We start from the raw sequence: 27,644 nt of genomic DNA, 5'->3' as shown, positions 1-27,644 counted from the left end.
TTAAGACTGTATACATACGTGCCTTAACTATTTTGTTTTTGTTTAAAGTAGAGGGTAAAAGGCATTTGCTTTTTGTCTAGCTAGTGAAGGAGGAATCAAAGAGACTCTCTTCAGCTGGTTGAAACAGGAGTCAGCCAAGGCAGAGAGGCCCACGGGGTATTGGGTTCTGAAAAGGGACCTGTCTTGACTCTTGTTTATCTGACACAGCTTGCCACTAATAGCTGCTCTTGAATTTAATATCATTTAGTTGTCAGTAGGGAAGATAGGGAAGTTGATAAACTTGGTCAGGGGTTCACAGATTTCAGTGTACATGTATGTAGGCAGTCCTTACTTTGCATATTAGTGCAGGAACACAAATGACCATGCAAGCTGAAACCACGTAAAGTTATTCTAGTACTCAATGGAAAAAGTTACAGTTGTTCTGCGATCTTTAAAAAATGTCAGATGATTAAAAACTCTCTTACTGTTGGTCTTAAATGAATAGGGAAACAAAAAAAAAACTAACATTTATTTAGCATATTAAATTAAAACAGAAACACTGAAAATTATAGTATTTTATTTCTTTGTTAAAAAACTTACCAAGAGTAGTTTGAGCTGTGCTTACCTTCTCCTGGTCATAAACCTTATGACACTTGGTGAGCATCTTTTCTATGCCTTGTTGAATTGCCACACTCCTTTCTAAGTTTGTATCAGCTTTTGACATTTTATCCTTTGTGCTTTCAATGTCCTGAAATATCTCCAAGAGATGTGAAGTTGTGAATGGGAAGTTTTTGCTGAACAGCGGTATCAACATTCCATTCCCATAGTGATTTTTTTCTATCACACCATTTACATTTGACTTGAATTTCTCTTCCAATGTCATCACTTTTCATTTCTTTGGTGCACTTTCATCTTTGTTGGCCAGTTTCCTCTTTCAATTATTCGATTTTGTAAGATGTCACATGGTATCACCCAGAGGGAGAGAGGTAACAATCTACATTCTCTGTTGTCCATGCATGAACTGAATGAACAGATGCTCAGCGAGCAATCACCAACAGACTTTGAAAGAAGTGACTAGATGGGTCATTGACTGTGATGGGCATCTCTTGTTTACCTAGTGATCAGTGGACTGAAGAGCTAGTAGCAAAGTTTGTACTTCATGCAATTACTCACAGTTAATCTATTGTGGTAACTGAAATTGGAACTGTGTCCTTGGGGTACTGGTGTTGTTTAACAAAACCACGGTGAGTGAAATTCGTGCTCTAGTGTGAGTGAAATTCATGCAAAATGAAGACTGCCCGCATCTTTTTTTCTCTAGAGAAGAGGGATTCAGTAGTGGTGTATCTACTTTAACCATTAAAAATGCTTTATTTTAAAGGTAGTCATCCTAAGAGATTAAAGATCTTTTGTGTAAAAGTACTTTCCTTTCCTACTATCTAATTAGCATTATGCTTCTAACCTAACACCTAGTGATGATGGAGATACAGTGAATGGGCTCTGGGAGTGAAAGTATATTAGAGCAACTTCTTTGAAACGTGATTATATGATAAGCAGGGATTTTAAAAGAATTCTAAATCCGAAAATGATGTACGTACAAAGATGCTCCTGTTCCATTGGTTGTAACAGCATAAATTGGAGATAGTTATAACTAAATATTTTAGTACATTGATTATATGGTTTGTTAGCTCAGGGCAATGTGTTACAGCTATCAAGATGATACCTTCAAAAAAGTTTATTATGACGTGAGGAAACTTGTATGATGAAAGTAAAGGGCTGAAACAGAATATAAAACATTATCTATAACTTGATTACACTTATGTTTAAAAATATCATATTTTGGGCTTCCCTGGTGGCGCAGTGGTTGAGAGTCCGCCTGCCGATGCTAGGGGACACGGGTTTATGCCCTGGTCCGGGAAGATCCCACATGCTGCGGAGCGGCTGGGCCCGTGAGCCATGGCCGCTGAGCCTGCGCTTCCAGAGCCTGTGCTCCGCAACGGGAGAGGCCACAGCAGTGAGAGGCCCGCATACCGCAAAAAAAAAAAAAAAAAAAAAAATCGCATTTTGTAGAAAATGATAGAGGAAAAAAATGTTCCAAAATATAAAAAATAGTTGTCTTTGGGTGGTAGGAAAATGAGAGACTTTAATTTTTCCTACTTTTTCACATTTTCTAACTTTTCTCAAATGAGTATGTAATTACTATAATGTAGAAAAGAGGTATAATAAATTTAAAAATTACACTCTGTTTCTATCCACATAAGAATGCTTTGCAGTCTTTTCTGCAATTGCTACAAGGAAAGAAAAGGGGGTGGGTGGGCTCTAAAGCATGTCTTTTTCTAACATGTCCAGGGTAGACCTTTGCTTGAGAGTCATTTTAAGTGTAAGGGCGATGTTACTTCTCATGGTGAAAAAGAGGAAACCATACCTATGGCTCCATCTGTTGTCATCTTCCTTGCTTTTGTCTTGTGCTCTTGTTTTTCTTGCTCTGGGGAATAGTGTGTCTGTGTAAGTTAGCTGAGTCATTGCTGTCAGTTCTTTTTATTTGTAAATAAGGATTTACAAATCAACTACTTTTGCCTCTGGTAGATCCATATTTTTAGGGGAAAGTGCATCAATTGTTACATTTCCTTTTGATTTCTCTTGATCTTGTTTGTTTTTATTTTCAGATGGTTTGGGAGACTATCCTATATTATCAGACTTTATTTTTAAAATGAAAATATTTATAAAGGGATTAGCTCATCTTGACATTTTGCTGTGCATTTGGTTCATACTTCTGTTTTCTATTCCTAGTGTGCCCCCAATATTCATAAGATGGATGGTTATTCGTGTGATGGTGTCCAGGTAAGTTACTTCATCTTTACCTAAATGTTTCATGTGTACCAGCATGAAAGAAATACTGAAGTCTTATCAAAGTAGGAAGATCATATTAAATGTTTTGTAATCAACTCTGAAGATAAAAGGCCTTTATAATACTCATCTACTAGTTTTCCTAGTCATATTTACATTTTCAGTTATCTGACAGAAGGGGATGTCGTGTCGCTAATGGGTATGCTTTTCCATTTTAGGGAATTTGCTTTGGAGGAAGGTGTAAAACCAGGGATAGACAATGCAAATACATCTGGGGGCAAAGTGAGTAAATAGTATGGCTTGATCCTTTTCAAAGTATGGTATCTGGCCCAAAGATGTGAGCTGGAAATAATTTTTCAACTACTTTATGACTAGGGGATTTTCAAAGCCACTGCAGGTCTTAGCAGGGGCACTTTTGTGGAAATTAGAGAAAAGCACCTTCTTTGAGAAGATACAGCTCCATACCTCTTGGCTAGCTGGCAGTGTCTTTGGACAGAAAGTGTCTTTGCTTCCAGGCAGGTAAAGTCCACTCTAGTGCATGCAGCTTGGAGAATAGAGCAAACCTGGGTTTTAGCTCCTCTTATGCTGCCTTTAGTATCCTTAGGCAAAACCCATCAACCACATGGAATGGACATGGACCCTTGGATAAGAACTGTAGCATTTTAGCTAGAATTGCTTTTTCTTCCTTAACTCTCTTTCTTAATCTCCAGCTGGTTTTCCTAGTTATAGGTGAACTTCTGCTGAGGTATTTCTGCCATATCATAAAGATATTTTAATGTTATTTCTTTCAAAATTCATCAGATTTTCAGAGGGAAACATATAACATTTATATCTAAAACATATTTAACTTGAATGTATATTTAAATGTGATATATTTTCCAGAAGTATTACTGGCCCTTTTGAAAGCAGTTTTTGTTTTAAACTCTTCCAAGAGATGATTTGTATTAGAAAGCCAGCTATAAATATAATGATAATCCTTAATTGTCACAAACAGTGGCTATAATCCTTTTGGGAGGGGAAGTGTATGCTCTCTTTGGAACAACTAGAGAAACATGGGGATGGGAGAAAAATTTAGTTATGTAGGTTTATGCTCTGGACAAAGAAATATGGTTTGTGCTTCTTCCCCTTAAGAAAAATTAGCGGCTGACAGCAAGAAGTAGGAAAAGAAACTACCAATATAGTAAGTTTAAAATATATCTATATATACATACCGACAATCATCTTTGATTAGTTTGCAAAAGTCGTTTTGATCTAACTCGTGGATGGCTCCATGTATCAACCTTGGCTTTAGCAAAAATAATCCTGACAAAGATGCTGACATGACTAAAAAATGTTATTTGACTTTCAGAGATTTAACCGGAATTCAAGTTTGTTTAAAAGTAGAGTAACGTTTTTCGATAGCTATTAAGAATTAATAAACAAGGTGGAAATACTGCTGTTTCTTGAATCTTTAATTATAGTACATCACTCGTTTAATAAAATTGTCTTTATGATTCATAAAAGTTGCTGAGTGAGAAATTCGTGCTTTATATTTGGCACTGAGATTAAAAGCATTGAGTATTTATTCAATGAAATATTTGGTAGCATCTTCCCCTAATGACTGGCCAAATTCTGAGGAGTGTTGTTCTTAGAACCTATAGCCTGAGTCCTGTCAAAGATCTAAATAGATTTGTTTTCCAAGTTTCAAAGGAGCAGTTGTGAAAAATGTGCCTGAGTGATGGATGCTTGTGATATAGGGCACTCTTGTGAACCATAGCTACAATTTTTGGAATTGATAACATTGTAGTGAAGGAGAGTCCTTCGTGCGTGTTTTCCCCTTACTGCAGACATGCTGAACAACTCATGTGGTGTATCTCTCACTGATAGAAAACTCTATTCTGCTTCAGAGGTGACGGCATCAGACAAATACTGCTATGAGAAACTGAATATTGAAGGCACCGAGAAGGGTAACTGTGGGAAAGACAAAGACACATGGATACAATGCAACAAACGGTGAGATGGAGAAATTAGCTAGAGTTTATACCTCAGTTGCAGGCACTACTTTTTGCACGACCAGGACTTTCCTGTTTTCTGCATCCTGTAAAGCATTCTTTTCACCTCATCTCTTCCCACAGTTCCAGCATCGCCATTGCAGAAAGCTCCCAAATCTTAACACGCATTCTGACCTCTCCCCTAAGGCTCAGGCCATGCCTATAGCTGCCTCAGGACTTTCTCACCTAGAAGACACCTGTCAGCATCTCAAAGGCAACAAGAATTAAAGCCAACAGAATATGTCCTCAGTGCTGGTAGATTGAATTAACTGGCTCTGACTTTTCTAAAGGCCTGTTTTTGCCAAAGGTCTTAATATCTCACTGTCCTTCTGTTTAGAAGCCTCAGGGTGATCCCTGATGCCACCTGCCCTCTGGCTCCTTGTCCAAATGCCAAATCATGTTCATTATTCTCTTTTACTCCTCTACCCTTTGTCTTTAATTCATCTCTTCATTTCTACTTCTATTGTATTACCCCAACCGAGACCTATATCAACTCTACAACTATTACAAAAGCCTGTTACTAGTTTTCAATGCCAGCAGTCTCTAGCATGCTCCCATCAGAATAATCTTTTCCTGAATCTTTTTGACCATGTCAAAAATTCTTTGTTCAAATTTCACTGGTTCCACATACCTAATTAATAGTAAGAATAATGCCCAACATCTATTGAATGCGCACTATGCGTTAAGCGCTGTATCACACTTTACATAAGTTATATCATCTAATCTTTATGGCAGTTTGCCCTGTTTTATGGAGGAGAAAACTGAGACACAGTTAATTAATTTGACCAAGGTCATGTAACTAGGATACAACAGAAGCAGAATTAGAATTCCAGCAGTCTGATTTTAGAGCTCCCTCTTAACCACTTTGCTGAATGTCGTACTGTCTTGCTTAACAAACAAAATCGAACCTTAGCTTGGCTCTGTACCTCTTCCTCAGTTTGGCCCCAACCTACATATTTTGTTTTTTCTGCTCTTCCAAAGTCTAGCAAACCTGGCTATTTCTAATACATTTTATTGTCCTACCTCCGCGCCTGTGCGTGTGCTATTCATTCCTTAGGAAGCACCCTCTATACTCACTCCTTTACCAGCCAAAAATTTAGCCATCCTCAAAGCCCCGCTTGGACAATGCTCTCTCTGTAAATTATTTCTGGATTTACTCTGGAAATAAATCCTCTCCCTATTCTCCACTGAACTCCCACAGCCCTTTGTACTATTTTTATGGCCCTTTTTGCCAGCTCTATGTTTTATAATTGTTTAATGTATATGATTCTCTTCTCATCCAGAGTATAATTTCCTTGGGGATAAAAATCATGTCTAAATTTTTTATATATCCTAAAGTATTTAGTAAACTCCAACAAAAAAATGTTCAGTGCATATCTCTTCTATGTTAAGAAAGCATTTTCATTTACGATAGATATAATAAAATGATGATATAACTTGAAAAAAATATTTTTCAGGAATGAAATACTACATATTTTTCTGTGTTGGTGATAGATACAAGTCTTAATTTTTCTCTTTTTCTATCTGATAAAGCCTAATATTTCCATATATAGTCTTGCTGGCCTGCTAATCAGTCTTTGTAAGATATTTATTAGAACATGTGTTTATCATTATTCTATTAACAATTAAAATGTGTTAAATATAGAGAATAAGTAAGATAGTATTTAGCACAAGTGAAAATATTTTACAAGTTAAACTAGAATTGTATGTGATAGCTGGGGGAGTGGTGACATACATTGAAAAAGGGATCATGAGCCTATGTTGTTGAGAATCTACAAAGTATATGAAATGTGTAATCTCTTCTTTAATTCTGGTGCCACAGGTTGAAGAAAGTGCTGTATTCTAAAAGAATACTCATCCAAAGATCATTCATTCACTCATCAAATATTTTTATAAATGTTTTAGTATATCCAGTGATGTGTTATGGGGAAAGAGATTCGGATATAAAAAAAGTCTATTTCATGGGTAATTTCCTTTAGATAAATACTAAATGGACAGTAAAGGAAAGGCTAGAACACAGTTGGGATTTTGGTGCATCAACAAGAGTTTCAGAGAAGACACTTTTTAAAGCAGGGGTAAACTAATTTGAGCTCATTTTATTTTGCTTATAATTGGAGGAAATAGTATAGTTGATAAAAAACAAATGCTAAAATTAGATGAGGTGATTGTTCTAACTTTACAGGATTTGTTATGTCTTTGGAGAAAGAAGTAAAGTAAATACTTCATACTTTTTTGACACAGGGATGTGCTTTGTGGTTACCTTTTGTGTACGAACATTGGTAATATCCCGAGGCTTGGAGAACTGGATGGTGAAATCACATCTACTTTAGTTGTACAGCAGGCAAGAACATTAAACTGCAGGTAATGGTCTAACCATTCTATGAGAACATTAGTCATCTTACTTCCCAGGAATGTAGCTTAGGATCACTTCTGTTTTCAGTCCATGTGTATGTTAGTAAGATGAAATGGACTCTAGTCCATAGAGGTGATGAGGGAAATCCTGACAGAAAAGATATGAAAAGAAGAGAATTAGTTGACTGCGGAATGTTATATGGTGGCTAGAGTTATGTTTAATTGGTCAGTAAAATCTTTCAGGGTTTAGTTTGCATTTCATTCTTACTAAGGGAAATGAGAGAGGATTTCTGGGTAAAATCAGTAGATTAAATATATGCATCTTCTTTTGCTCCCTTCTGAAATCCCACTAAAATGACACCAAATGGATCTTTTTTAGAATTCATTTATCCACAGGGAAGCAGAGAAAGGGAGGGGAAACAACAGCAACAAAATTTTGGAACGTGGAGAGCAAATAGATGTGTGGTAGATGATTATCAAAACTAAGAAAGACAAATATACGATATCGCTTATATGTGGAATCTAAAAAAAGGGTACAAATGAACTTATTTGCAAAACAGAAGTAGAGTCACAGATGTAGAAAACAAACTTATGGTTACCAGGTGGTAAGAGGGAGAGGAGGGCTAAATTGGGAGACTGGGGTTGACATATACATGCTACTATATATAAAAAATAGAGGGCTTCCCTGGTGGCATAGTGGTTGGGAGTCCGCCTGCCGATGCAGGGGACACGGGTTCGTGCCCCGGTCCGGGAGGATCCCACATGCCGCAGAGCAGCTGGACCCGTGAGCCATGGCCACTGAGCCTGTGCGTCCGGAGCCTGTGCTCCACAATGGGAGAGGCCCCAACAGTGAGAGGCCCGCGTACTGCCAAAAAAAAAGAAAACTAATAAGAACCTACTATATAGCACAGAGAACTCAATATTCTGTAATGGCCCATATGGGAAAAGAATCTAAAAAAGAGTGGACATATGTATAACTGATTCACTTTGCTGTACACTAACACAACATTGTAAATCAACTGTACACCAATAAAAATTAAAAATAAAATAGATAAACAACAAACAAAAACTAAGAAAGTTGAAGTCCTAAGTCAGTAATGGGGAAAACCAAGAAATAACCCAGTACATACTGACAGTCCCGAAAAGCTCAAAAATGGGCAGTGTCATCTACTTCTGGAAGAGGGAGTAAATGAGTTGGAGATTGGGAAAGGATCTAAAATAAAGAAGATAGGTGAAGTCTGTTAGAGAAGCTGCTAGATCCACAGATTGCTTCCCTGACTCAGCTAAACTGGGGATTGCTCACCCTCCCATAAAAGATTTGAGCGTTACAGTCTGCAAAAAATAAAACAGAAGGTTTCCAAACTGAAGGACAGCAGGAAATATCAATATCAGATCTGTATAGAAGTGCTCCAGCCTCATTGGTATTCAGTCAGAAAGTCCTAGAATTTCTCATCATCTGTCTGGTTCCCCAACTCAAATATGAACAGATTATCAGATTTGTGAAGAAAGACTCTTAACATGAAAAGAGAGAGAGAGAGGGAGAGAAACCAACAACAGAAAATACAGCAACCAGCTATCAACATTTATCAGAGATAAGACATTTCTATCATGAAACAAGAATAGAGTGCTATTTTTTAAAATGAGGAACATTAAGAAAAGAAAAGAAAGGCTGTTGGAAATTAAAAACACGATGGCAGAAATTAAACTCAATAGTTGAAATTATCTCCCAGAAAATAGGGCAAAGAGGGAAAGAAGGGGAACATAGAGCAAAGCTCCCCATTTTGGAATGGAAATAATAAAGAAAAGAGAAAACATCAGGGAGGAAATTAGCAATGAGTACCTCCAAGAGAATTATCTAGAACTGCTGGACTTGAATTTCCATATTGCCAGGCTCACCAAGCGCAAGGTGCAATGAGCGAAATTAGAGACACATCAAAACTTATCGTTAGGAAATTTCAGAACCTTAGGACAAAGAAAAAGATCCCAACTGTTTCCAGAGAGGAAAGAAAGAAAGGATCAGGCATTAGAATGGTTTAGGGTCTATCAACAAGAGCCCTGGGATCCAGAAGACAATGGAGAAAATGATTTCCAAACTAGAATTCTGTACCCAGGCAAAATATGAATCAAGTGTGAGGATAGAAAATAAAGTCACATTTAAATACGCAAGTTTCCCCCGAGTTTACTCCCCTATGTCCTTTCTCAGGAAGCTATTAGAAATTGTGCTGCATCAAAATGAAGAAGTAAACTAAGAAAGAAACAGGGAATTTAGGAAACAAGATACTCACCATGGAAAGAGATATGGCAATCCTCCAATGAATCGTGAGGGGAAATCCAAGATGTCCAGCTCTGAACCATTTACAGGAGCGGAGCCAACCAAATCAGATAGGAGCAGAGGAAACTTCAGGTGGAAACTCCAGGAGAGATTATTTCAGGAAGGTGAACTGATGTTCAGACACATCTTAAGTGGAGATTTTGGCAGCAGAATTGGACTAATTTTGAGGTAGTGATACTTCAACAAACAAATAAGAGACTTGCTAATCTGAGGGAAAACAAAAAGGTGTACAAGGAAAAGAAAGGGGTTTAATTATGGCGTACTGTATCACTCAACTAAATAACATTTACATAATCATAATAATGCACAATTTGTTATTGATTTAACTATCGATCAACAAAATATGTGATGGAAGGTAGGGGAGAGATGAATTCTCAAATTCCATAGAGGGAAGTCAACTGATAATACTTAAAATGGAAAAATTAAAAATAGTGATACAAACTCATTATTTAAAGATATGTACATAAAAAACAAATGAGTCAATTAAGAGTAGAAACTGGTTTCCTTCAGGGAGGGATATACGGAGCAGTAGGGGGCAGTGGATCGCTTTATTGCATTTTAAAAACCAGTTTGTCTCTATGTGCATGCGTAATTTTCCTAAAAATAAAAGAATGGAGATTTTTATAGTAGCACTGACATGGTACCATATGCATAAATTGATTATGAATATACATTTTCAGTTCCCATCCTGCTTATTTAATTTATTTGTTTTTATCCTGTTTATTTTTTATTCCTGCATAATATGTGGGCTTGCTATTTTAAGTAGCTGTTGCAGTAGTATAGTCTTCTCAAATATACAGTTGATCCTTGAACAACACTGGTTTGAACTATGAGGGTCCACTTTTACGTGGATTTTTTTCAACAAATATGTGCTACAGCACTACACAACTCCCCATTGGTTGAATCTGTGGACGTGGAACTTGGATTTCCGACTGCGGGGAGGGGTGGCACTCCGAAACCCCACATCGTTCAAAGGTCAGCTGTAATTTGTTAATAGAACAATCTTTTTTGGGAAATGTAAACCCAAACCAAAAATTCTCATCCTTGTTTGAAATATATTTGACATCTTGAAACCTACTTATTTATCAAGTCAAATGCTAGTAATAATGGCTTACTTGACTTGTACGTGGTAGCCAAGGCAAAATGATAAAGCCATTTCAATTCAGGCCCTTGTTATAATAATTATGTTTAAATCTTAAGATATATCAATATCTCTGAAAGGAATTAGATCAAAAGGTTCAATGGCTGTCTCCATTTAAAGGTTGAAAATGTTTATGCTACTGTTTTTTGTTAGATAATAAAGAGAAAGTAGAGAAAGTGATATTGCCTACTTTTAAGTTTTTAAGCATGTTCTCAAGATGAATGTGAATTTACGGAATCCCATTTTCTTTTTGCTCTCCATTTACTTTTAGTGGTGGGCATGTTAAGCTTGACGAAGATGTAGACCTTGGCTATGTGGAAGATGGGACACCTTGTGGTCCCCAAATGATGTGCTTAGAACACAGGTGTCTTCCTGTGGCTTCCTTCAACTTTAGTACTTGTTTAAGCACTAAAGAAGGCACTGTTTGTTCAGGAAATGGAGTAAGTATTCAGTACCTCACCATGGGGAACTATTCAGTCCTTTTATATCACAGAAACAGACAAGACCCTAAACTGCTTATTTCTGTAATAATCTAAAACATGCTTGTCCATGTTTCTCTAGCTGGTATGTGAACCGTCATGTGGTCATAGTCCTTTGAATATGTCTGCCGTGTAATCTGTGAAAGCCTGGGAATAAGAAAAACCTTAATGTTCCTAACCAAATTCTTTCATCTTCCTCTCCTATTAGGTTAAATTGATCTTTAATATAATGCTAGTTTTCTACAAGTGACTTAGGAGACAAATTTTAACAAACTATAATGGGATAAAAAAGGGAGTGCAAAGCAGGGGCAATGGCCACAATATTTAACAACTGGTATGATCCAGGCACTGACTGGTTAGAACAGACCATAAGTAACCACCTTGGCCACAACAGTAGGTACCAGCTGAGAATAACTTCTAGAAATAGAAGCAGAATAATTAAGGAAATGTTTCTCAGAAATAAATGGAAAGAATGGTGGTATTTAAAAGACCAAATTCTATACGTTAAGTCATATATCTGATAATGTAGGTCCTATATAAAGTAAGTTTATAGGTTAAATAAACATGCTCTATTAGTGATTCCAGTTTTGACATTTTCAGTTAGGAATTCGTACACTAACGAAAACTTCCTGTTCTTTTTCTTTTGGCATGTGCTATGATTTTCTTTTTATTCTCCTTCTGGATTCTTTGCTTAAACTGGTTATACTATCCAGTTGAGGTAAAGGACCCCTGTCCTGGAATTGTAAGCCTTCAATCCTGGTCATTCCATGTATATCCCTAAGGGATATGCCAAGAATTTCCTTAGGGAGGTATTAGTAATTGTTACTTTTTGCCAGAGGATAGGGATTCTGATGGCACAGGAGAATAGAGAAGACATATAGTAAGTTGTTCTGCTCCTATAAAGAGATCTGCTAAGTCTTCTTTCCTTAATAATGAAGAGGATGCTAGGGAGAGATGCTTTTTGGGGGGATGGGAGGAAAGAATAATGGAATTCTCTCTTGATCATTATGCTAATGAATAACTGTATCTTATTCATCTAGAAGTCCTGAGTGTGAAGCACAGTTGTGTCAATTAACTATTTGTTTAAGGAATGAGTAAATGAGTGATAGACACAAGTAAATCAGGTGGCAAATAGCATCCAATAATTTTTAATAATTATGCATAATTATTATAAAGGTTATAGTCTGTGTATTTTTAATATAACTGTATATGTGACAGAAATTAAAATGAGAAATACAGTAGATATTCTCTATATAGTATACATCATGTAGGTTAAGAGTATGGGCTTGGAATCAGTCTGAGTTTAAATCCCAGCTCTACTCCTTACTAACTGGGTGAGATTGGGCAAACTACTTAGCCTCTCTGTGACTCACTTTCTTCCTCTGTAAAATGGGAATAATAATATTGCCTAGTTTACAGGATTGTTGTGAAGAATCAATGAATTAACACCTGTAACTTATATGTAATACTTAAAACGATCCTTGTGACATAGTGAGTGTCCAATAACATTAGCTATGACTGGTTTTATTATGATCATCGTACATGGGTGTCACTGTTCTTGTCACTATGTCACTGGTGCTGTTGTATGATATGGAAACATACTTGGAGAAACCAGTTGGCCTCGTTATGGTCTGTTGAAAAGATAGTGGTGAAGTGGGGTCTCAAACCCAAGCCTTTTTTTTTCTTCCTGCATGTTTGTTAATCTGCAGAAATTTGCTAATCTGAATTAATTTGAAATCTGCACTTTGTTAATCATATTTTATAGTTACATTTAGATCTGCATGTATGTTGTCTTCTGGCAAATTCAAGCAGACAAAAGACAAACCTATCCAGTCAAAATCTGTCTCCTGAAGCGCTTCTCTGATCTTAACCCTAACTGAATTCTCTCCTACTTCTCACTCCTTTCAAAGTTGCTTTGAATCATAGGACCTTAGGTATAGATTCTGTTTCCTGGATGTATAAATGAAGACATTATTGTCTGATAATTTTTTAAAATTTGGTGCCATTTTATGTGAATTTTTTTCCTAGGTTCTGTTTGAGGGAATTCTCAGTTTCCATGACCCTGAGGTAGCTAATCTCTAGAGCTTGGGCTGAGGTGCCCAGGTTACGGTTTTGTGAAGCTTTCTTCTCAGACCACTGCAAAGCCTCAGGCCTCCCCTCCTCTTTGTCAGATTTCTCTTTATCTCATCTGCTTCCTAAAAGATGAATAAAATTTTGGTATAAAGATCCTTTCTTTAGAAGAAAGAAAACTTTAGGGACTTCCCTGGTGGCGCAGTGGTTAAGAATACGCCTGCTGGTGCAGGGGACACAGGTTCAAACCCTGGTCTGGGAAAATCCCACATGCCGTGGAGCAACTAGGCCCATGCACCACAACTGCTGAGCCCACACGCCGCAACTACTGAAGCCCATGCTCCTAGAGCCTGTGCTCCGCAACAAGAGAAGCCACCTCAGTGAGACGCCTGCACACTGCAACAAGGAGCAGCCCCCGCTCGCCGCAACTAGAGAGAGGCCCGCGCGCAGCAACAAAGAAAGACCCAACGCAGCCAAAAATAAATAAATTTATTTTAAAAGAAGAAGAAGAAGAAGAAAGAAACCTTTGTATTGGATAATTGGCAAATGATTATAATTCTGCTTAGTTTTTTAAATCTCCCTCATAAAATTTGAGTTAATGAAATTCAAACCAATCATTTCATTGATTTTTGTTTTAGACGTGTAAATTCATTCCTCTGTTAAAATTCACTGTTCCCTCTGGGTCAACTGTTGATCTCTAGAAAATATTTTTTTAAGTACTTGAGTAAGATATAAAGTAGTAGTAGGAAGAAAGTACCAATAAATTTTGAGGCCCATCAAATTCTAGGCATATAATAATTAGAAATTAATGTTTATTTTTCATGCCTCTGCACCAGAGACTTGGCATTGACTCTAGATTGATTTTGGATTTCAGGTTTGCAGTAATGAGCTGAAGTGTGTGTGTAACAGACACTGGGTAGGTGAGGACTGCAGCACTTACTTCCCTTACAATGATGATGCAAAGGCTGGCATTACTCTGTCTGGCAATGGTAGGTACTTAATTTGGTCCCATTATGTTGTCGTTATGCACAAGGAAGGAGAAAACTGCCCTTCTGAAAGTTTCATTTCGATTACTCTTATATAACTCAAATATAAGTTAAATCCACATAATAATGAATTACAGTATACACTTGGGGCCCATATTATGAAACTGATTGTTTCCATTAACTTGTAATGATATGAAATATTGAATATAACTTAGTCACCTGATTTAGCTGGATTTTGTCCTATATCAGACGGAGATTTTCCAAGTATTGTACTCATTTGGTGCTGACAACAGACCCTACCATTTCTTTTCAATGAAGAAAGTAGTCAAAATTCTTAAGTGTCTGATTTTATATTTTATATATTTTATATGTTTATATATTGGGACTGAATAAATGAGGAAAAATTGGAATTGATTTTAAAATATTTTGTTGACTTTAATATTCTTTCTTAAAGAACCTCATCTATATTCAACTCCAGTTCTGTAGCCTGAACTGTAGGTAATTCTAGAAGTAGTAACCTTGGCCAAGGTGCCTGGAAGGGGTTCGACATGTGTAACAAACAGTGGGTGCAGTTCTAAAAGCTAGAGTGGCCCAAATGGAGAAGTAGAAATTAAATGCAGATAGATACCTTGGAGATGAATGTCCCCTTTTAAACTATTTTTATCATTTCGTTATTGAGTATTCTTCTGCATAAAATAATGCTGAAATCCTGACGTCCATTCACCTCCAAAGAATGAGAAAATGATTATTTTCATTCTAATCATCCATACAGGTTAAACATCTTAGCCAATGTGACTTTAATAATGAAACTCACAGAATGATTAGGGTTTTGGCATCCTCAGTCTTAGCAATAGTAGTGTGGTTCCGGCAGTTAATACAGAGATGAAGCTATTCACGTCCGTGGATTTAAGTAACTCGTCAAAAGTCATACCATTGCTTAGAAGTAATCAGGAATAGCATTCAGGTTTATTGATCCCTGTTAAATCTCTGGAAGCAAAGGAAGGGTAGACAGATAGGCTAGGTCTTAGAGTAGGAAAATCTCAATGTCCCGGGGTGCATCTGTACCCACCCATCCCACAGAAGACCTGGGCAGAGTGGAGTTGGCCAGTCTCCTAGATGCCCGAGCCATGCTATCCCCCGTGACTACCGAGGGCTCCCAGATAGGGAGGCTGCCATTTCTGTCATGGGGAATTGGAATCTGCTCCAGTCACCCATGATTACTGACCTTTGATGTCCAGAAGGACTCCTCAGGAGTGCAGCAGACAATGAGATGTATGAGCTGCTCTGGGTGAGAGCCCTGAAATTTAACATGGCGTGTAAGTCATTATCAGCAAAACCGGTCTCCTGGTATCAGAGCCAGGCCTTTTCTGCTCTTGGGCTCTCACTTGCACTTGTTGTCCAGGCCTTTGACTCACTGGGCCGCTCTCACTGCTGTGATCCCTTAAGGATTGCAGCGCAGCCTGCCTGACAGTGGATGCTGCCAGACACAACAGTGCCATTGCCCAGTCCTGAGCTCCAGCCCTGCCCTGGCCTCCTGTTAGTCTGGTGTAGCCTCGCTCTCACACCTCACCAGCACCAACCTCCAGCTCACCAGACTCTATCTTACCTTTGGTTTTTCCTCCTCTAGGATGCCACAGCCATTACTGTCAAGACTGGGAACTACAGTCTTCTATCATCTACACCACCTGAGCCCTGATTCTGTTCATCTGTAGGCATGTTTTCCCCCTTTAGAAGCTTATATTTACGTAGACAAAATAAGGACCTTACACTGGTTGTCAAAATGGAGTGATAGGAACAACAGCATTTCTAGAATTTCTGAGAAAGAGGTCAGGGTCAAAAAGAACATGGATTTCTAAATATTCCTCCCCAGAGGATGCTATGCTATATGGTGATACAGTAGTATCACCCCTCCTTTCTTCCCCTTAACTTTACTCTTCTTTCTTTTAGTTCAATGACCTTATTATATTTTCCAGAAAAATACATGGAAAATAAAACTGTGCAAAATGCACTTGGACAAGAATTAACAGGGAACATACAGAAATAACTATTTATTTTAAAAAAACAATTGATATGGATTGCTAAGTTATGGTCGATTTTTCTTCCCTTGAAAAATACCTACTTTTAATTTCAAGGTATATACGAATATCAGATCATTGTCATACACCTGAAAGTAATATAATGTTATGTGTCAGTTATATCTGAATAAATAAATAAAATTTGAAAAAAAAAGTTCTCTAAAATTAAAACTGTATAAAGAAAAAAATACCCACTTTTTAAAACAAATAATGTTATTAGTGTGATGATTACAGATCTGGAGAATAAAGTTCCTGAAAGAATTTTATATCAAAATTTCAATTATATACACTGATCTTCATTGTTTCTTTTTTCCCCCCAGGTGTTGCTGGTACCAATATTATAATAGGCATAATTGCTGGCACCATTTTAGTGCTGGCCCTCATATTAGGAATAACTGCATGGGGCTATAAGTAAGTGAAATGGCTCAGTATGTTACTGTCAAACTATACTTTAAAATATTTATCTAAACGAATTAAACATCTAGAAAGTTTTGTATCATTGGATAAATATACCTGCAGTGAAAATAAGTCTGGCTCAATATTCAATCAATGATTATTCTTGGCATGATTAGAGGTAATAATAATTTATCATTTTTTAGATTTTGAGATAACTCCCTTCTATTCTAAAAATACTGAGTATTTCTTAAAACCATTGCATGAAGTAAAATCAATCTAAATCATGTCTTATACAAAGGCCGTGTTGGTTTGCTCTTTAGTGATGCAGGTTCTCTTGACTTAAACCCGTTCCCCCAAATCTAGGCAAGATAGTGAATTAGAGAGCATAGCGCTTTAATAACAAAGGTCATATCAACAAGAACAACAGCAGGATCTGCTCCTGAGTGCTTTCACTGTGGCCATGCATCCTGCAAAGAGCAAAACCTCTCCACAGCCCGTATGAAGGAGGCATTGTTATTTGTTACATATGTGGGTGTTTTTGTGTGAAGAAAAAACTCCTCAGAGATGTAATTTGTTAAAATTGAAATTCAACTATAAGTTACAACTTTTAGAAACCTAATTCTTAAGCTTCAAAGTTCAACTTACAATTTTTTGGTTCTATTGATAAACTTGAAAAAGTTACACATTTTATAACTTTTGAATATTAGATCCCCTTAGCTAGGCATTTAGCTAAGTAAATGACTTCACACATTCCAAACTTATTTGTATACTTAATATGTTCATTTCCCTTTTTAAGTACTTCAATCTTATGATGTGAAAAATTTCGTTAGTATTCAAATAGCTTATTTATGTTGAATAAAGTAAAACTTAAATGTGACGAACCTTAAGTTTTTAAAATATTTCAAGTTAAAATCATAGTCCCACTGATCTCTGAAATGTTGTATCAGGTCCCCAGGCTTGGGGTGTTTCTCCATTTGGAAAGAAGTCCTGCAAATTTTGTTAGACTTTCTGCGTATTAGCCCATTTTATAGTTTTTTTTTTTTAATTCATAGATCAAATTTGGCTTACTAAAAGACTTGGGAATTAGACTTTTTTAGACTTTAAAATTACCCCAAACCTTTCAATAAACTAGGCATTATATAATCATTGGTTGCTGTTGTTGTTATTATTATTATTGCCCGACATGGTTTTCAGCCAACTGAATTAACAGAAACTTCCTTAAAAGTGTTTGTGGCTCTTGCTTGTTGTGAGAACAAAACCCAGAAAGTTTCTTTGGCTGAAAGGAGAGGGCAGTTAGTTGACTGCCAGGATAAACTTTGTATGTTGTAAGTATTAAAATGCAGAAAGACATTTGTGCAAGGTTGTATTAACGAATAGCACAGACAGCAGGGTCAAGTTTAGCGTAATGTAGTTAACGTGGCATAGCACAGCGAAGGAGGGTACAGCATAGTGGTAATGCTTTGCCCTAATTAAATGGGTACCTAGCTCTGTACCAGCTCATAGATACTCAGTACCTATATGCCTTTTTAATGTGCAGTGCGTTAGGCACATTGCATACTTATATTTGCACAGGCTGATTTCAGCATAGCACTTGGAGTATAAAATTACATGTCTGAAAGGAAGGCTTTTCTGTATATATATTGTTTGAGCTCTTCTCACACCTCAGGTGAATTAGCCCCATCTTGGAGTCACACTATTTCCTTGACTTCCCTGATACAAGACTTATGTAGTAATTGCCGTCACAACCTTGCTGTTTTGAAGTAGTTCAGTGGTTTTATTTGGTCATGTGAGAGGGAAAGCAAAATTGTTAGTTCTGTGATTTTCTGTCACCTACTGATGCAAATTGATATTTCATGGTTACAATTTTGGAAAAAATTACCCTTTCAGAAATATGAAACCTAAACATCTACTCCTACTGCTAATGAAATTACCTGTGTCTGTTTGTTTTAATGATTAGAATGAAAAGTACTTCTTTCTGTATATCATTTCTTAGTTTTATGATATTTAAGTGGTTTCACTTTTTTCATTTCTGAATGTATGTACTTTGCAGATTATTAAGGAAAAAGACAAATCTTGTTCATACCACAGTATTCTCTTCATAAATAATTTGAACCTGACTGATGAAAGTTTTAGTGTTACTAAATTTATTCAAATATGTGTAAAAATAGAATAAGGATGTAGAAATTTTAATACACGAATTAAATTCATGAATATGCTGTTTCACATATTCTATTTCAAATTCCAAAATGAATTTAGGACCTGAGAACTCATTTTTTCATTAATCCTTCCAATTAAACTTTCTACCCCTTCTCCAAGCCTTGGGGGAATGGCAGGAATAGGAAATGAGGAAAACTCAATTTGGAACTGGTGGACCACTCAGGTAATCAGATTGAGACAATAAAAAGTAAAACATGTTGAATAGAAAGATTTTGGCTTATTTTTCTCTTCTATCTTATGGTTTCAGGAATGAAAAATATTAAGTATCAAATTGGCACTTTTACTCTCATGAACTCATTATTAAATGAGATAGACAGTGCATGGAATAGATTGGCAGGTGAAAGTGCTACAAACGAAATCCATATGGAAACATTAGCCTTGATCTTGGAGGAAGGAGCCTACTGCTCAGTTGCTTGACCTTCCAACACGTCTTCAAAATATTAACACCTAATTAGGTCATGATAGAAAGTTTTAAATGGACTTTTTTGATTTAAAAGTTAAAAATCATTGGCACCTCACTACCACACTCTCTAGAACACATTTTTGTTTCGGAATGGTTTATTCTGAAACTAATGCAATTTTATTTTAGGAGATGGCCAAATAAAAAACAGAGACTTTGAACAAAGTGTTTCCAATGTAGCTTTCAGTGAAGCTTCAGTGAATAAGTAGTGATGACTTGGGAGGTCCATAACAGCTGTAAATTCTATTATTATTCTTGTGTACGATAAATTAATTACCTGTTTAGCTGTTATGATAACTAATTTATCATACACAAAATGTTCTTGTGTTCAGTTATGTTTTCCTATTTGAAATTCTTAGGAAGAGCTTAGTTTGGGGTATGTATTCCAAAAAGAATGATTGTAATTTTTATTTGTATGAAAACATAGTTAATATATATAAGTAACTTGACTAATTTCCTGATTTAAATCAATGTACATGTCTGAAAACCTCTATTTGAAATAGGGTTGACTTTAGGGCATTACTAAATGTTTAATATACAATTGACATTGAGGAAACAATTACTTTTTAATAACTGAAGCTTTATGCTTTTAAACAATGGTTACTTGAAGATATTGTCACTAACCCTTTGGTGTCACTTCCTTGAAAGATGAAGTGAAATTTGTGTGTGTGTGTGTGTGTGTGTGTGTGTGTGTGAGAGAGAGAGGGAGACTGTGTTTTTATTCCCCATTTTAATTCTGCAATTAGAAATTCTAGTGAAGACCTTTCAACGAATGCTAGAGCTCTTATGTTTACTGGTCTCTCTTAATGTACTTTTGTAGGTAACTAATTCTCTCTCTCTCTCTCTCTCTCTTCTTGTCCATAAAAAGAAACTATCGAGAACAGAGGTATGTGATGAGAATAATCTGAACATAGAACTGAAAACTGAAAGGTTTAAATCCTGTTAGCATCTTTGGAATTCGTACATACAGTTGTAAATCAAGTTCACTTTGTTTTTATGCTGTAATGGTCATAAACTAATCTTGATTTTTCATGACCTTGAAATGATAATTTTAGTAATGTTGCTGTGGAATGTATTAATTTAAAATAGATCTGTCATTATTTAGTTTTAATGGTTCTGTCATCCAACAATACTATAATTAATAGTTCTTATTTGTGTTACTTTTATAGTAATATATATTTGGAGTTGATTTTTTTTTCCTACCTAAAACAAAATTCCTTTATGTTAAGGTGTCACCTTTGTTTACATTGGTTGATTGGCTTTTGTTCATGTTTATAACACCCTTATTACCTAACACTTTCTGAGGGAACTTATTTTTTGTTACTGTTGTTATATTAGTAACTTTCATTCATAAATGATAAAATTTATACGGGCACAGTGCTGTGGTCAGGAGAACGGCTTGGCATTTGAAGAGTCTGTTTTATCGCTGCATAAGAAAATATTTTTTTGTATGGATTAGGTAATTGCACAGGTAGTGAAAGAAATAATTTGCATAGTTAGAATCTCTGATTGCCCAGTGCACTTTTTTTTTTTAAATAAAAAAGCCCCTAAAGTCAGGCACTCCACTCATCATAACCTTAAAATCTATGTTTAACCAGCAGTGTAAAAAGAGATACAAAGCATTCATGTAGTCCTGTAAGACTTGCCTGTTTTTTCTAAATCTAAATTATCCCATATTGGGGTACATCCTTCACTTTTTACATTTAAAAAATTATGAATACTATTAGCTATTGATATAAAAAATTAAAATATCCTGGAAATTGATAATCTAGACCATATCATATGGTACTAGTTTTGTACTCAGGATACCTATGCAGGTTCCTAACTTACTTACCTTTTCTAACTGTTCCATTAAATGCCTGAGGCATATTAGGAATAAGACATAATAAATGTGGTGACGCTTTTTCAGGACCCAGCCACGGCTTTAATTATTTTTCAGAAACTAGAACTTTAAACTTGTTCTATTTCTTTCTATGTTGTAATTTAAAATCCCTGTAAGGTTTTATCCGTAAGAGGTACCTACAGGGTACCCATTGAGATCCTGATCAGTTAGCCATAGATATTAGAAAATATTGACCTTGCCCTGGAGTAACTGACTTCTACCATTAGTGGAGAAAGTAAAATTGAAAGAAAATTAATGAAATTTAAAAAAACCACAAAACACTAGACTTCTTTGTGACCCGTTTTAAACTCTTGTGTCCAAAAAGACTGGAGAAGAGCTGGAGCTATTTATGCTTTCTGTTGGGTAGAAGTTGATCAGCCATATCAGAAGTGTAAGTTTGGTGGCTTTCTTCAGTGAAAAATAAAATCAGAATACCAAGATCAAAAACTGATGATTTAGCTCCATTTCCATAGGAATTAAGGCTATCATGTAATTTAATATTGCTGACTATATAAAAAGGAAAGCACAGTGTCCCAAATAAGTAACGTAAGCAAAGCTGTTATGGTGCTCTAAGATGTGTTCTCACCAGGGATATTCTCCAGAATAAAGTAAGTGCCCACACTACAAAAAATGATAAATATGTAAACCTGTGCACCAATTTCCTATATCTAACTAAATATATGCATAGGTACAGTTAAGAAAAATTTTATGCTAGAAATCTCTTTTTTGTGCCTGATGTAATTTCATGCCTCCTGGTGTTACTGAGTCACCATTTCATCAGTCTGGCCACTCTGTTGGAGTCTAGTGCATATTTTGAGAGTTGTCACATTTCAGCCGATATAATTTTTTATATTTTGCTATGTTTCAGCACAACCTTTATTTGTTTATTTTTGCCCTTGTCCATAGCTAATGAATCTCAGGGTTGTATAATAATTCTTAAAATGGAGAAACAGCAAGGAAGGGACTTTAGATCAGGAAGTTGTGAGTGTATAAATATCTTCTGAAGGGTTGTCCTTTTTTAGAATATATGTTAGTGGTTATAGAGAATGTGGTAAGGCCAATGGACCAAAGCATGCATTAGGAAATTTACAATCTTGTGAAAATATCTGAAGATATTCCAATAAAGATGTGCTCAATTCCAAAGGGTGCTAGGGAGTAGAAATAAGAATTTTGAGTTTTGAGTTAAATTAAGTTTTCCTCTGAGGTTCCATGGTGGGAGGACCAATTGAAAAAGAATCAGAAATCCACTTGCTAGTATGTGGTCTTGGGAAGCCATTTACACTTTCCTCAACTCTAAAGACAAAAGTTCTTTGTAATCTGTGAAGCATTCTAGTAAGGAAAGTTATTAATGTGTGGTCTCTGAAGACTTTGCATTTCTCTAATCTTCAAATGAAAGAGGTAGGTAGGTATGGCTGTCCTCAAAGAGGAAAGCAGCATTCCTGACATGAGTAAGGCCTGTACTTGCTGGTGTGAAAGCATTGGTGAACATACGGGTTTGCTTTGACATTGAATGCATATTAAGTATGTAGCCACTTCTCAGATTCTTATTGATGATACAGTGGCTCAGAAATGCCAAACTGAACATAACTTTCAAATTACTGGAAACGTCAGGCAAGTAATTCTGTGAAGAAACCTGATAACCTGGTAAATTTTCCCACCAGAGAATGTATCCTCAAGGTTTTCTTTATATTGAAGGAATGTGTGATAGGTTTAATTTCATGTCTGGCAAAAAGATGAGAAGGAAACCCATTTTTTTGTTTGTTTGTTTACCAACTGCCTAATAAAAAATAGAAGTCCGATTCTGGGAGACAGAATGCCATACATGAACGGTATCACTTTAAATTTGCCAGTGTCGTCTTGTGAAGGGTAGGACCATGGGACTGTGGAGCCATGGAGAATTCTTAGATGTCATATAGTTGGAAGGACGGCTATTGATTATTTACTTTAAAATCTCCAGGAACGAAGACCTCCATAATTTTTTTTCAGTTGATGCTATTGTTTCTATTTTACCATAATTGCTTTAGGACTTAGCAGCTGTGTACTTTGTAACAAGAATTAGAAATTTGAATTTTGGTTTTCAGGCAGGTTTGCAAATAGCAATAGGATAAGAAAACATTCATTAAACTTGGATTTATAAAGCATCCACATTCCTCAATGTTCTCTTCCTTTGTCTGAAATGAACATACATCACTGAACATACATAATGTGAATTAGAATAAATAATTAGATCATGTCTTCCTGATCCATATCTTAAGCAGAAACCCCCTTTCCCATTTCTTTTCTCTCTCTCACCTGTTTTAGCCACTTTACTTTCTGCTTGTGAGCCTCCCTCCTTATTTTTTCAAGCCTTTCTTAGTTTTTTTTAAATACTATTATTATTTCAGTGATACTCATGCATCCGTCAGTGTGACTTAGTACACATTACACAATATTTCTTCAAACAGAAAAGTAACAATTCCAATAGCAGACAGCCCAGGCACCTACAAAACTTTGGAGAAATGGCTCCTTCAGCATTAAGGTTAAGACTTAATTTTTTTCATTGTAATCTCATTTTGAGTATGTGTAAGGATTATTAAGTTAAATATCATGGTTCAGTGGACTCTTTAAGGAAACATTAGACTTCCCTCATAACAGGAATCCTTTCTGAGGAAAAAGAATTTAGTTAAATAAGCTTTTATTTTCTTTTGGTCATTATTTATAAAAGAAATTCATATATATGTCTAAAATATTTGCATGTGATATTGGAAATATGAGGTAATTTTTCCATTATAAAACTTAGCATTGGTCAGGCCACCTAATTCCAAAATTCTATTGAAACTAGCAAAATTTAGGAAGAAGACTATAAAGACTAGAAAAATAAATTCAATTTTAACAAATTTAAAGCTATTACTTAGTTGGTCATTTATGATCTTTTATAATAAATGATGAAATGGTATTTTATTGATCGCGAGGACCTGATACTCTCTATCTTCACTAAAGGTTAATCAAGAAGAAATAGGTTTGTAATAATATGTAATTGGATATTGAAAAAAGAATAAATTTCTGGACAGTGAAGGATGTTAAGTATTATTCTTAAAAGATCTTTAACGAAGTTCCTCATCTATTATTAACATTTTAATGCATTTATTGTGTGAAGAAAGTTACATGCATTCCTTGTGGAATTTTAAGGAGAATGCAGAGTAGTTTCTTTATTTTGGAGACTTCACAGTAGAGATAGATAGGAATCTAATCTGCCTGGGATGATAAAAGCAAGGCTATACCCCCAGAGTTCATTGAACTTAAACTTTCCTTTCAACCCTTTGACTGAAGTCCATAGTTTATGATATGTTTAGCATTTAGGATGTTTGTGCACAGTGTAAAAGATGACAATGGACTGCAGAGAAATTACATTGAAGGACTGGTAAAATGTGCTTAGGTAAAACAGACAAACAAACAAATGAACAAAAAATTTAAAAAAAACACCATCCATTGCGAGAGGCAGTTCGTTTAATCCTGCAGTCTTAGCTAGGTGAGCCCTCGGTAAGTGCCCGAATGTCAGAACCATGTAAAGAGAGAGTAGTTTGGGGGATAGATTAGTGGGCAAGATCAAGTGTAGTCAGAACTTATCTTTATTTAATTTGAATTTAGTGAGGCACATCTCATCAGTTTATAAAGATTATCATTAAAGGTAATAGTGACAGAAATGACTTGTTAGCCATAAGGATTATTATTGGAAATGTAATGTTGATAGGATGTTCTTTGGCATTCTTGTATAAATATTAATATGATACAAAAGGGAATTTTCCTACCTGAGGCAACTTACAGAATTTTGATTTTATTGAGAGCATTTTTCAAAGAATTGATAGAGTATTTTACTGATAATCAGAGGCAAGACAGAAAATATGATTCCAGAGATTTAAAGAGCTCTTGCATAAGCAGATATATCATTTGTCCTGTGTTATTAACACTATAAATATGGGGAAATTGCGTTGTTTTTCCTATAAAATTAATGTTTCATAATACACTGGGAAAAAGAAAGATTACATTGCATTGCTTTTCCTATAAAATGAATGTTTCATAATACACTGGGAAAAAGAAAGATTACAATTATGAGCTGAAGTCACTTAAAGGGTTAAAAATATTTTGAAGGAATATGTATCAAAGAATTATAGGTAAAATCAATCTTACATACAAGTCTAATGAGAAATTTGATTTCTTTAAAGGGGAGGAGTAGATTTAATCACACAAATTAATATAGGTGCTTTGTATCAGTTGAACAATTTTATTTGTAGAGATGTGTGAATATATAGCATTGAAAGAGTATAAGAGAGCATATTCAGTCATTCGAAAGAATGAATGACCAAGCATTTTAAACATTTAAAACAATGTGGTAGTTGGCATAAGCAAGGAAACAGCCGAAACATTTTAGGGATTGAATTTAGCATCAGCAAGTAACTATGACTAGTGTAGTAACTAAGGGAAAAATAAATAGGAAGAGGCGTTAGCAAATGTAGGCCTTTGTTGAAGACCTAGTTTAGTACAGCTCTGTTTAAAATTCTCAGTCCAACACTAGTTTGTACCACCTCCAACTTTAGTGCTGAATGGAACCAAATCAAGTTTGAGGTGCAGTTGTTTGTCTGGGGGCCATGCACTGGCAAAGGATCAGATTAGCTACCAAGGTAGGAGGGTTGACCAGGCGGTCCTATCTAAAGTTTTCTACCCTGTTCCCTTAGGAGAAGTAATAAAAATCTGTTCCAATCTTAGTTAATTCAAACTCAGAGTGAGTGGGGTCAGTAATAGTGCAGACTATGTAGATTTTCCCTTGTTGGAGATGAAGAATGGAGATCACCCACGAGCCACCTATAAGTATCTTCCTCTAGTCTCAACAAGAATTCTGTTATTTTTTCAACCCTTTCTTCCTTTTGCTAAATTACCTTCCTTTACACATTCTAGTGTGCAGTTATAGAATTACGTTTTTGATTGCCCTTTGAATCTCTTTCAATTATATTTCTGTTAAATGAACAGTGAGGCTCCAGATTGAACAGAAAACTCGAATAAGAATTTATTTGGATTAAATTATAGAACATAGTTTAGAAATCAATCAGTTCTTTTAAGACCAAATCAAGGTTACATTATATAATATTTAGAAATTATGAATAGTTTACTCACCACAGTGAGAAAAACGATGCCTTATCTGGGCAAGGACTGTCTGTCTCAACATGTCTCCTTCAGCACCAGGTTTTTTTGTGTGTCTTTTTTTTTTTTTTTTTAAGACAAAACAGCAGTTCACATCTCTAAGTGTAATGAAGTTACAGTGAAAAACCTCATCTTTTCCTGTATTTCCCCTGAAGCAAGGATTTGTTCATCCAGACTGTAAAGACTTCAGTGATTGCATTTCTGACCTCTACAGTTAGAATGACTTTAACTTGTCACATTTATTAATAATCTTACATGTTGTTATAGACTTGATTCATGGAGCTCATTATCCCTACCTCTTTTTTCCTAAAATACTATTTGTATATGTCTGTGCTCATGTGTGTGTCTTGTTTTCTGACTCTGAAATGTTTATTATGCCTTAGACAGTTACCCCAGGGAGATTATGTAAAAGAGCCTGGAGATGGCGACTCTTTTTATAGCGACATTCCTCCTGGAGTGAGCACAAACTCAGCATCTAGTTCTAAGAAGAGGTCTGCTTTTCTGTCGCATTTTCAGATTTCTACCTGTTCCATCACACATTATTCCATTAGTCAGAACATTTCATTATTTTGCAGCAGGTTTGATTACTTCTTCCTTCTTTCTTGAATGTTAAAAAAAAAATAGTATCCTTTGTTCTTTGATTACTCTACTTCAAAATGCCATATGCTCAGAACCACTGGTTTAACAAATCAGGCCAGAAATCCAAACAAAACAAAACTAAGCAAATAACAACCCTAAATCTATATAGAAACCCCAGGGTTTTTCAATCTTGCTCTTATACTGCCTAAGAAACAACACATAGTATTTTATCGTATTTTAAATGGTGAGCTTTATGTCATGCTTGGTAGTCAAAGAAAAAGGTTACTGTCACGCTTCAATAAAAGCAGTTGTTAAAATAAATTGGTAATATAATGCTGCATTGAATATTTTTTTAATTTTAAATTTATCAAGCTAAGCTTGGTGTGAAAAAAAAAGATTGCTTCTCTGTGAATCATATATTTGAATATTACGGTTTTGCCTTTCATTCCTGGAATGACTAATTCTAGACTTTATAACTTAGAGCTTGGTTGCCAAATTAATTTAAGCATATTTAATGTTTGCCTGAGTTTTATAACAGTCCAAATGGGGTTAATATATTATTTATATGTCTTAAACTTGGATGCTGTATTCTTGCTCTAGGATCTTAAGGTGTATAAGACCATTTAAAATTCTGCATGCTTTATAAC

General features: G+C 35.7%; 1 protein-coding gene across 15 annotated transcripts in view; it reads left to right on the top strand.

The window, feature by feature from the left end:
* ADAM22 (ADAM metallopeptidase domain 22) overlaps positions 1–27,644 on the top strand; it is a 236,835-nt gene that overhangs the window by 191,800 nt on the left and 17,391 nt on the right. For 8 of the 15 annotated variants that reach the window (XM_065883906.1, XM_065883901.1, XM_065883905.1 and 5 more), the window contains 8 exons: positions 2,767–2,817; positions 3,042–3,105; positions 4,710–4,815; positions 7,095–7,214; positions 10,950–11,118; positions 14,102–14,216; positions 16,609–16,699; positions 20,230–20,247. In XM_065883906.1, coding sequence (XP_065739978.1) covers positions 2,767–2,817; positions 3,042–3,105; positions 4,710–4,815; positions 7,095–7,214; positions 10,950–11,118; positions 14,102–14,216; positions 16,609–16,699; positions 20,230–20,247 — 734 coding nt within the window. Of the gene's footprint in view, positions 1–2,766; positions 2,818–3,041; positions 3,106–4,709; positions 4,816–7,094; positions 7,215–10,949; positions 11,119–14,101; positions 14,217–16,608; positions 16,700–20,229; positions 20,248–26,801; positions 26,997–27,644 lie in introns of all 15 variants that reach the window. The other 7 variants (XM_065883902.1, XM_065883900.1, XM_065883897.1 and 4 more) reach the window with 3 other exon arrangements.

This window comes from Phocoena phocoena, chromosome 9, assembly GCF_963924675.1.
Source record: "Phocoena phocoena chromosome 9, mPhoPho1.1, whole genome shotgun sequence".
Lineage (NCBI taxonomy): Eukaryota > Metazoa > Chordata > Mammalia > Artiodactyla > Phocoenidae > Phocoena > Phocoena phocoena.
The sequence above is the reverse complement of the archived record's forward strand: the minus strand, read 5'-3'. Positions and strand labels throughout refer to the sequence as shown.